This window comes from Anopheles gambiae, chromosome 3, assembly GCF_943734735.2.
Source record: "Anopheles gambiae chromosome 3, idAnoGambNW_F1_1, whole genome shotgun sequence".
NCBI classification, from domain to species: domain Eukaryota; kingdom Metazoa; phylum Arthropoda; class Insecta; order Diptera; family Culicidae; genus Anopheles; species Anopheles gambiae.
In genome coordinates, this window is record NC_064602.1 from 44001434 (window position 1) to 44013467 (window position 12034).

General features: G+C 41.2%; 1 protein-coding gene across 5 annotated transcripts in view; it reads left to right on the forward strand.

Moving 5' to 3' along the window:
* LOC1279278 (mucin-2) overlaps positions 1 to 12034 on the forward strand; it is a 158153-nt gene that overhangs the window by 48111 nt on the left and 98008 nt on the right. For all 5 annotated transcript variants that reach the window (XM_061662281.1, XM_061662284.1, XM_061662285.1 and 2 more), the window contains exon 3: positions 8408 to 8565. In XM_061662281.1, the coding sequence (XP_061518265.1) occupies positions 8525 to 8565 (41 nt within the window). In that variant the 5' untranslated portion in view covers positions 8408 to 8524. The remainder of the gene's footprint in view (positions 1 to 8407; positions 8566 to 12034) is intronic.

Consider the following 12034-nt stretch of genomic DNA (forward strand, 5'->3'; position numbering starts at 1 on the left):
TTCGCGTTTGCCTACTCTACCCGGTTTTATACTGCCTAATCGAAGCAATTACCCAAATATGATGTCAAAGTGAATAAAAAAGAGAATAATGTATGTTTTTCATCTTTTTGCGCCTAATATTGGCCAAAATATTGTGATGTTTTTTTCTATCTAGCACACGATTAAAGCGGACACGAGCAGGATCGATACTTTGATTGATGAGCTCAATTTCCATTCCAGGTTTGTATTTCTATCGGTTAGGTGAGGGGATTGTAGGAAATTCGTTCCACCACAGCACGCAACCGAAAGAACAGGAAAGGGCAAAAAAGCTTCGAAACACTTCGACCTATTTCTTCGAGAGTTGTTGGCGGGAATAAGGTGGGAAATTCGCCCTCAAATCGTGTTCAGCGCACACACGGCGGAGATGGCAAAAGCGTCATTTTGCTTGGCAGATGAGGGAAAACTTTACCAGATGAAAAGTTGCTTGCTTCATGGTTATTTTTCCATAACGAAAAATCGAACTTCATTAATGGTGTAGCATCGAGCGGAAAATAAAAGGGGAGAAATTTTCGGAAGTGAAAAACTGGGCGGTCTTGCGTGTCCCTTAGATCTACGTGGAATAGATTTCTCAAACCACGAAATGAAAGATCATTGCCATTTGGGATAAGGTAAATGAAAAACTTTTCCTCATTCATAAGCATCAGCGCTCAGGCCCCACATCCCGCAACGTGAGGGATTATTGTTACCTCCCGGAAAAAGGTTGAGCTAGGGACAACGACATTCCTCTGATAAGAAGCAGGTGTACGTACGCCTGTCAAGCGTGCGACTAGAGGAGGGAACGCTTAACGATCCCTTTAGGATATTTGGATACTTTCCCCAAACCGACTAGGGACACCGAATCTACCTGTGTGGAAAGCAAAGAGATGATGGGATAATGTTTTCCCAAAAGAATTTATTAAACTATTTGTAAAATATTTCAAACAATTACCTGTAAACATGAGCAAAACAGTGTCATTGGTCGACACAAATTATTTTGTCCAAAAATTTGTTGGCTACTATCCTATAGTTTGCTGCCCTGCAACCACCCTGGGGCACTTTAGTTTTCCATCAGTCGAATGATTACGATTGGCATGATTATGGAGCGCTCCGTTAATATAAGAACGTAGTACATCCACAGCATCCCAAAAAATCTTACCCTTGCCATGTTCCCGTTCCCTTCCCACGAACCGACGGCCATCATCTTCTATCATCCCCGTTGTGTAAGGGTTCCTTCCGCCAGAAACTTGTTCACATACGACGCCACATCCACATAACCACCACTATTCACCATCGTTGCCATTCGCTTTCGCTCCACTTGAAGCATTTCCGGTTTGACTGTTCTTATCCTTGCTCGTAGGCCTGTCTATCGTTTCTTTTTCGTACACCCTCTGACGTACGCATCCATTTCTCCCTCCCATTTGTGGCTTATTTGCGTGGGCCTCCGACGTGCGGAAAAGCTGCCAGTCAGTCTTGCCTGAGGCCTGTGCACTTTTCCCGAGCCTTTGCCCGAATGGTGGCCACTCTCTGGAATAATACATGCAGCTGTGTTCGCTGGCAAATATTTCCTCCATTTTCCATCGCGTTCGTGGGCCGAAGGTTTAGTGGCGTTTGTTTTGAATTCGGAAGGGAGAACCTTTCCACTGTCAGATGCTTAAAATAATACAATCGCGCCCACGTATATTATGTTTACTGCTCAGGTGCGCAAGCAGGAAGACTTGCTGAAAGGATCACCACCGCTTGATGCTGTACAATACGAGGAAAAGGAAACGCTCGCGTAAATTATCCGACTTAGCATCCCACGCCACGGAGTAGTCTTTAATTTCTGTACCATACTTTAACGCCTACTTATTGAACAAGCTTTTATTCTTGGATTTAAAATCGCTTTGTGCGATGTTTAAAAACGATTCCACATCAATGCAAATGGAATCGTTTCCGGGACGGCAGAGAAAAAAGTGCAAATATCATTCCAATGGCAAATGCCATTCCATCCATACTTCGCCCATTGTCGCGTTCTATCCGAGGACGACTGTTCTTGTGCCATTTTTGTCCCTCCTGCTCCACATTGGCATTGGCTGGTTCGTGCAAATGGAATGCAATTGCAATTGATTTCCATTTTCATATTTTCCCACCCCACCAAAACGCTTTGGCTCGATTGAAAAATGCATCGCAATGTTGGTTGCGCTGGCTAGTTATACCATTCGCAATATGGCCCCCGATAAATGGGGGTTTGTTGAAACGCGAAACTCAACAAAAGCGAACTGTTGTGCCCCGCGGAGATGAAAACGGGGTTTCCGCCAAACATTTCAATCCATTAAAACAATCATTCTGTGTAGCACTGGTCATCGTGTTTGCAGTGCTTGTGGGTTTCCCTTCCATTATGCTGCATCACAATCCTTGCTAAAGTTGAATTTCTTTTTTTTTTGGCTTTTGCCTCAACTCTTTCATTCAAACTGTCCATTTAGTTGCACATTAATTCAGTTAACACTTCCAAGTGGCCTTCTAGCTTTCATCATTTTCGCTTTCAACGCTTCTCTCTGTTGGCCACCATTTCCGTTGCTTCATCACTGGTGAGATGTAAGTTTTTGTTTGTTGAGAGGGATTTCCTGTAAGTATTTTCACGTACCAACTACTAGCCCGACTGGTGATGTTACCCGAAGTATCATCAATGGGTTTTTTTTTATCTGACACTTCCATCCAATATAGGCGGCTATCGCGGCTAACTTCCACCCTTGCTCGCTCATGTATTATGTTTTCGTAAGAGTCACAACACCATCACCATCTCACCGCCAGCCACTGTTACTTTATTCGCGTTGTTCCGTGCTGTTTTTGTTGCTTGACACAAGCAATGGCAAGAAAAATATCATTTCCACTTGGCTGAAGATTCATTGTTATCTTCTGTTCCGAGTCGCGGGTTGGCTTTTTTTTGCCCCGAAACACACACACACACACACTCACCGGAACGGTCACGATGATGCTGTGTTTTGTCGAAATGGGAAAACTCTATTTCGTGAACAGAGCATACCGGGTGTAACCACTAAAGAAGAGCAGGCAAAAAAACAACCCGGGAACTAAATCCTCTTTTTCCGCGGTGCACGTGTTAAAGATCGGTGTGGGATACCGCGGCTGCCGACCAAGCGACGGTTGATGAGCGTGAGAGTGTGCGAAACAATGGCCGATGAAAGGAAAAGCAAAACCAGTGAGAAGGAAAAATAGGTGGAAAAAAGTTCTCTCACCTTCTGACGCTTCCATTCTTCTTGGCACGTTGGACTTTCATCAAACCGTGTAGAGGCGCTTATGGTTATAGTAGAGGATTGCGCTTGCTTCTATTGGCGTAACGTGCCCGCACCGTGGACACCGTTTGGACATTTCAGGATCCGGTTATGGTCAACTGGCCGTCGAAAAGCGATTGATGGAGTCAATTTTGCTTTCCGTTAGTACTCACTTGCCCACACTTTACGGCATAATGGCATCAAATGGGGCAAATAAGCTAAGGAGGGGTTCGACCAAACATAGGCCAAACATACCCCGGTGCTGGTAGTTCTTAAATTTTCCTTCCATTTAGCGCTAGGAAGGTAATGAACTTACGGCTCCATTCCTGCTAGGATTGGGTGATAATGACGTGCCTGGGCTAGAGACTAGCAGAGCAGCGCCATTTTGTTGCCTAATGAAAAGCGATGATTATTTCCATAACTTTATACGCCGTCTTTTAACGCAGTGAGTGTCCGTAGGCAGCGAGCAATCAACGGTTTACGATTGCAAGGTAAATAAAAAAGGCTCAAAAGAGGAAGAGCATCATCGTTTGCATGGTTTATGACTAAACGGCTTTCTTTTTAATTAATATGTATGCTGAATAAATATTCAGCGTATGTACCGTATTGCTTCGAATTACGGACACTTAAGGCATTTTTGGCAAAATATCATAAAACTGCAACGACATTTTGATTCATATTCCAGACATTTGCGAGCTCATGTTTCAAATTACGGGTAGCCTAAAAATTATTTTTATAACCCTCAAATTTACACACACACTAACTTCACCTTTTTAATTTTAAACTTGTTTTAAGGTCTGGACACTTGATTATGGATGTCGGTGGCTTCCTGAACCGACAGAACGACTGCAGTTATGTCTTAAATACAACGGGATTTGGGTGCTGTTTTCCTCTTGTACTCGTAGATGAATAGAAACCCAAGGACTGCAACGCGAGTCCCGTACGACCATCAATGCATTTGTCACATATATCTTCGAATATCGTTGTTTTATTGTTATTATCGCTATCTGAAAAATTAATTTTTATACAATTTATTACAATTTACTTCGGCTGTCTGGAATCAAAAACAAGATTTTTTTTGCTTTGTTTCCCGTATCGAATTAAATACGTGGTTCAATAAAATTCAGAACACAATATGATAAAACACTGTTGTTTTCACGTTGATAAATACGTCCACAATGGATTGCGATGTATTTGAACGCACGAAGACGCGATAGCCGGTCTCATGGTACAATCGTCAACTCGTACGACTAACAACATGCCCGTCATGGGTTCCGTTCCCAAATAGACCGTACCACCATACGTAGGACTGACTATCCCGCTATGGGGGGAAATCAATTAGTCATTGAAAGCCAAGCCCACCAGTGGTACACGCAGGCCTTGACCGACAACGGCTGTTGAGCCAAAAAGAAAAGAAAGAAAGACGCAATTAATAGCAATTATAGTAGAAATAACACTGACGTGGGTTTGAAGCAAAGCTGCTAAGAATACCGCTTGTATTGAACTGTTTTAATGTGGCATCAGGACGTACTAGGAGCCAGACACATTTTTAATTTATTCTAGTACATCATGGCAAACATCTAAAATTAAGTTAAAATTAAATTGTCAGGGACTGGGTATGAAGATAATCAATCAAAATATTCCGAATGTCCGGAATTTGAAGCTGTCCGTAATTTGAATCATAACGGTATTTATTTGTAATATAATTAATCACCAGATGAATATATTAGCACAATTACTACAATTATATCAATCAAACCAAACTCGTACAACAAAAACTTCGCTGAATAGTACATTTTAGGATGCAAAGCTCCTTTTGTATGAGTGTTTATCCAGAGAGTAGAATGTCCCACTTCATTCGATTAACTTTTTTTTTATCGAAAATTTCAATCACATGGTCAAAGCGCTCACAAATCGTATCTCTGTTATACTCTACGGTCGTAGATTTGGCATCGATTTTACCGCGCAAAAAGTTGCAGAGAAGAATGAAATGAAGAGCTCTTTTCAATTTGCTCTATTCTTTTCCTTCTCCATACGCAGTTGAAAAATCAGAAAATGAACAAAAATAAGAGAATTAAGATTTCGCCCTGTAAGAACGACAATTGAATGAATGGATTTTTAAAGGACTTTTCTTGAAAATCATCTAGGACGAAAGAGTCATGCGGAAAAATGAACCAATAGGAACCATTCATAGCTGTGTGCTCTGCGCTACGAAAATGTCTTCCCAGGAAATCTTCTTAAAGTCATCAGAATGATTTCTGATGACATTACTTTGTCTCTATCAACCACTTCACTGGTTAACAGGGCGGATGTCCTTAAAGTGCCGGAAATGATATCCACAATTTCTCTCTCACACACACATTTTCGTTCTCTCCGGGAAATCGAAACAAGGATGTTGTATTACTGCAACAACATCGGACATTTTCTGGGCGACAGGAAAAAAATAGATGAAACAGGCTTGGAGGAGCCAGGTCAATTGGACCCGGAAGGGGTTTTCTTGGTTTCCAAAAATATGTCCTAACACCAACATCAAAATGCAGTTGCGTCTCCGGTGAAGTTAAAAGGAAGCAAAGAAGTATGAAATTGATTTTTTTTTGTCATTCCTTTCTGGCAAAATTTGGTCTGCAATTCATTGATACATGCGACGTTGAGCTAGTGCAAGCAAGTGGTAGTGATTCGTTGCCATATTTTTACCAACAATAAAAAATAGATATAAAGAGTTTCATTTTTTTTTAAATAATTTATTTTTAGCATCTACTCATTGCTGATATTAATAAATTTAAATGAGCTAAGCAGACAAACACTTATGAGTTATGAGTTATAGCTCGTCGAGATATTCTGTAATTTCATTTAAGATGTCTCATTGATTGTAAATGTTGCACATGTGATATTTTGTTTGATGGAATATTAAAACGCAGTTGTAAAACAGATACAGCACATATTTTTGTTTTTTGATTATGCTGCTTAACAAATAATTTATAGCTCAACATGTCAATAAAACAACAGTAAAACTGAATCATTTCATTGTTATTTTTGATAGGAGTGGGTAAAACAATTTTCTTTAATTTAAGTAGGATAATTAAGCCGCGCCCTTGAAACTTTTTACGATCTTATCTAGTGTTACTCACAGGAAGAAGATTGTTTGTAGTACTTGTCTACATTTTGTTCCTATCGGGCACATCACTCTCAACAAAATTTAATTTTCTTCCGTCCTTTTCAGGCTGTCGTTTGTGCTGCTAGTTCTTATCTAGGCTTCGTGATCACCCTACCTATCACCACCATTTCCAGTGCGGTACACCCTCTCTACCCAAGATAGCACATGCCCAACAGGCATCGCAGGCAAGATCTCGTACGATCCTGGTACGTGAGGCAAAATGTCTGGGAGAGGGTTTTTTTTTGTAAATATCTCAGAGTAAATACTTTCCCTCAAGTGTGTAGTTTTTTTAGCGCTCCCGTTTTGCTCTTTTCAATCTGCAGCCCAAGCCGACAGTTTATCCGATTAAACTAACGACATCGGATCGCTCCGGTGGAAGTAAGCCACGATGTAGCTTTACATTTAATGGAGCACAATCCAATGATACACAGCTGCGCTTTGTTTAATCTATTGCTTCGAGCTAGCACACAAACACACGTGTACGCGCTATGTGCACGTATACGTATGTGACTTGAAGACAAAAACAACAAACGATCACCTATCTGCCCGCATCATGACAGAGCAGTGCGCATCCCAGCATCTGTTAACCCTTCGTTAGATGTTTAAACGAGGTAGTCAAGAGGAAGCAGTAAAAAAGGCAGACTTTGACTCCCGACAACGTGCCTGTGAAAGTGCAAAAGAATGAAAAGAGATCATTCTGTTTTTGCATCAAGATAATCTTGCTCTCCGTTCAGTGCGAAGGTTAGTCCGCTACTGGCATCTTGCATTACGTTCAAGGGAGTGTGGCGAGTCTATTCCGTTTTTGTTGTGATGTGAAGAAAAGTCAAGACTTGTCCCCCTTTGTTAAGATTAAAGATTAACGACACAGATAACTATCGTAATGGAATTTAGAAATTCATCTTTATTATTTGAATTAATTTTTAGCTTTGATTTTAATAAATAGGGTTAAAAAAGTTCACATAATATACATTAAAATTACTCGTAAATGCATAGTAAACCCTGACTGATTCTACATGCATCTTAAAAAAACTGACAACAATTTTACCTCACACCATCTTTCCAAGGTCGTGAAAATCAGTTCAAATAAATTGAAAAGCAGCAGCGACGCATCGATTACCCCGAAGCATCCGCGAAACGAGCGAAAGCAATCAACTTTATTCAACGGGATGCTTGTTTGGTTGACAATTTGATGTAAAAATGTGTACACACATATACTCATTCACTCACTCACTTCCACATGTACGCCTTTACCCCCGGGAGGAACCGTTCGGAAAATGGAATTGCGTTATCTGAAAGCCAGGGACCAGAAATTTGGTTCAATTGCTATGCACACTCCCGGTTCCTGTGAAATATGGAAATTCAGCGTGAAAAGAGACTACAATTTTGGGAGGCAGCAACATGTGTGCCACAACGGAAACACATAAGGATCGTATTATACCGTTGCTTCTCCCTGTCTGTCATCTTCATGGTACAGTTCTCGTAAAACGGGCCAAAAATGCCACAAAATTCGAGCTTCCAGTGGAAGCTGACGGTTAGTGCAATCGAAATGTTGCCGGTGGTTCATTGGGGCCAAATTGATTGACGAATTTGGATACGTGCTTTTTTGTTTTGCTTTCAATTCCCTTTGCTACAGTTTAAGTGTTACGATTGCAAGTGTCTAGAAAGGAGATATATGTGACAAGCAGCCAAACGTTACTTAACCTTTCTCTCCTTTATAAATCTCCTTTATGTCAGTCACTTTAAACAGCGACATTAAGCCGAGTTTGGCTATTTTAAACGTAGTGTTTATTGTTTATTATTGTATAGTGTAAGACACAAATAATCAACTTCGAAGACTTTCAAATAGGTTGGCTTAACTAAGACATACAGTATTACCAAGTTGATTCCGAACATTTACGATTTTGTATGTGTATCGTCATGTTCTTTCATTGTTAAATAAACAATCTTTCCATAATTCCCTTTTCAGGACACCACCCTTCTTGGTTGACCCACGCGCCAACAGTTATTCTACTTGCAGAAGTCGTCCTGTGACACTTTTCACGACGATTGTTTCTGCCCCCTCCAGAACTGGCCGGCGTTAGCGATGGCGAAAGCAGAATCAATACATAATGGACTAAAAACAGAGTAAGTAGTGCTTTCATCCATAATAAATACCAAACAATCACTGCTCAGAACAACTCAAACCCCAACCACCCGCTTGTTCTGAAACATTTTGTAGCCCGTACATCTTCGTAACCATCCCATCCGTGTTCGATGTCAATGCACTCGTGTACTTCTCGACAACTTCTCTAAATACTTTACTACAAATCACTACCCCGTCTGCTGGTCGGTCTACTGGATGCAGTTAAAGTTTTTCGTGAGCTCTCTCGTTGTTCCCGGATCAATTTATCATCCTGTGTCGCTACCAGTGTCGTTTATCTACCTCTTGTACGGTTTTCCAATAGGATTGAAGATGCATTTCACACGGTCAACCGAACACTCAACCGACACGTAACACGCCCGAATTGCAACTCGAACAACAATCATTTTTGGGGCGCCATTCAAACCCCAACAAAAGCGGAACCTGAAGGGCAATATATCGCCAGCCCTGGACGTTTAGATGGACACGTACACGTACACATGCTGCTCTAATGGGATGATGCAGTTTAGTTTTGGTCGGTAGAACCTGGCAGATAGATGCATTTCTCTGGGATATATTCGGTTTATTGTTGTCCCTGCTGGCAAAAGTGTTGTGGAAAGTGTGGAAAATGTGCTTTTTCTAGCAGTGTTGTTTTCCCTATGTGTGCCTTGTTTCGGTAAGCGGGGAAAAACTTTCGGTCCACCCCAGCAAAGCAATGACACTCCCATTAAAGTTAGACATCAATTTACCGTTCGATTGCACGGGAAAGCTATCATCGGGAAGTTCGACGCCCGGTGTGTTCTATATCGAACACACATACTGTCTCCATTCGGAGCTGGTCGTAAACTGAAAAACGAAAATTCGGATCGTAACAAAACTCCCATTGTGCTGGGGTGCTTGTTTCTTCCCCCCGCCATTTGGGAGGCACTTTCGTGTGAGAAAGAAATTAGCTAACGTTATCATTAGGGAGTTTGGTTGTTTGGCAGCCGGCACAGCATAATCGTCCGCTGCAAGGATATGCGATGGTTAGTGGCGTAAGGCGGTGGGTGTGTGGAATTACTATGTTTTGCCACTTTTGGCAATTTTCTCGCCACCGTCTGGTTGCAATTGCATCGGCCATTGTACCAGCTATTGCCAGCAATAATGGCAAAAAACTGGAATGCTTTCACTCTCCAGAGGGATATCTGAAGGAAGCACGTAGCATAATCAATAAGTCTGCATTCTGATTTTACCAGACGGCAAAAAGTGGAATGTTTTGAGTCACTTTTTGTCAGCTGAACAGGTTCACTCATAACAATTTCAACCATTATAACGTCTACGGCACAGCAGATTGCCATTAAGAAAAACTCGCCACAAAATACCCATTAAAAGGACCCCCGATTGCTACAATTTCTCCGTCCATCGTACGGTCTAGTTTGAAAGGTTTTTACCCTGAAATTAAACCAACGCGGTCACATTCGACACATGATCGGTTTTATAATTGATGGTTTTTGTTACAGAACATGAATTTGGTAACTTTTTGTTGGTTGTGCGACTCTAAATCCCCAGGCTAACGGGCACGTGCGCTGGAAAGGTGCTGAAAGTGTCAGATGCAGGATGTCTGAACTTCTTTTCTATCGTTTTATGGATATCAACCATTGAAGTGGGGTTCTGCTGCTGCTGCTGTTCGTTCTGTCAGTGGCCAGAAGATAGCTGTCCCTAATGACTGTTGTCACGGTGCCTAATCAGAGCGTATTGCAATATCAAGCTATTGGGTTGCAGGGAGCTGTACCGTTTGTTATATTACAGCACAATGGATGAAAATATTTGTCAAATGGGATAAAAGTCATAACAATTTAAAATACATACATGTCCGCATTTTTTCAATGTTCATTTGCTATGTTTGTTGGTTAACTTTAATGTGTTAAAGAATTTTGAAAATTAAATGTAACAAATAACATTGGTAATATTGCGTATTAAAAAAATTGTATAAGACAGTGAACTAAATGCAAACAAACATCAATTTGAGAATACTTTAATACCAAAATTTACGTTTCAGTGTTTATTAATTATATATAATTCCTTCACAAACAAAAACTGTTTAACCTTTTTTCATTGAAATATCTTTAGATTATTATAGATGATTGCATCACAGATAAAGTTGACAAACATTTAGCAACTCGAGATAATTTTTTGAATAAAACCATCAACTATTTCTATGGACATAACAAACATTATGAAAAATCGCCTAACTAAATATGTGTTGTTATTTCACCGTAGAACAGTTTCAGTTTTGGGCTATGCAACTGATTTGTTGCTTTTGAATTTTTCTTTACGGCCTCTGGTACGTGAATCACAGATCCTGGCAATACTCCATTCCACTCTGAGAGGGAAGAATAGTGCACCATAAATCAAACACGTTTGGGGGTAGTAGAGGAAGCGTGGGTTGGGACCGTGTCAGACGCCAACGAGACGCCCTTTGATCATTACGCGTTTGAAACGAATGCCGAAACCACTGCTATCATCATTCACACACATACTCTTCAGCGCAATGTTGCAATGAGCCCGTCATTACACACATGGAGAGTAGGGGGGTGATTCGTGCTGGACAGCACAGCTACAGCAAAAAAAACTGCTCCCTTTTACGAGGGAGACAATTTCATTGGCACGATTTGTCGCCGTAATATACGCCTGCTTGTACTTGTATGTACTTCAATCTGCAAATTGCCATAACGCGGAACGGAGCAAAGCGGTAGGGAGCAGAAAAAAGGGGTGGTGTCAACCGCGGTCTGTGTTTTCCGTGGCTTGGAGTATTCCGTTTTCCACTCTCCTCCGGAGTTCATTGGTCGTCGTTATGAGTTGCAGATTTGATGTTGCGTTGCAGTTGAGAGGGTCTGCGTCCATGAGGCTTGACAGCTCTCGAGCACGTGGCGAGCGTTCCGCTTGCTTCCTGTGCTGCAAGCGTCACAACGCGTGTCTGAGTGCGTGGAAAGATGTTGATTATTGTGCTTTCACACCACTTGTAATCAGGCACAGAAATCGATTGGCAGGCAAAGGTGTTAAATTAGAGAAATGTATTCCATGTATATGTGTTAACATTTATACAGATTCTAGTTTCTAGGGTAAACTGTTCGTCTTTAGCACGAAATTATGAAATATCTACTCTTCTTTGCATATCAAGCTTGCTATCTTAAATGTTGCAGTTAAGCGGTAGTTCGCGATTTTATTCAATTCGGACACATAGCCACTATGTCAACATTGAAAGTGAAATTCATCTCCCATCCAAACTGCCCTTTTCTACCTTCACGATTGCACATTTTCAATTTCAACACCAACCTATTCTACCAACGGCCTTAGGGGAGCACTGCGGCTTCGTACGGACGACTACTGCATCAATATTCATTATTATGTGTGTGAATTTCATTCCGGCCTTACATCGTGTCCCCTTTGGGCTCCATTTGATCCACTACTAGCAATGTGAAGGGGTCCTTTCTG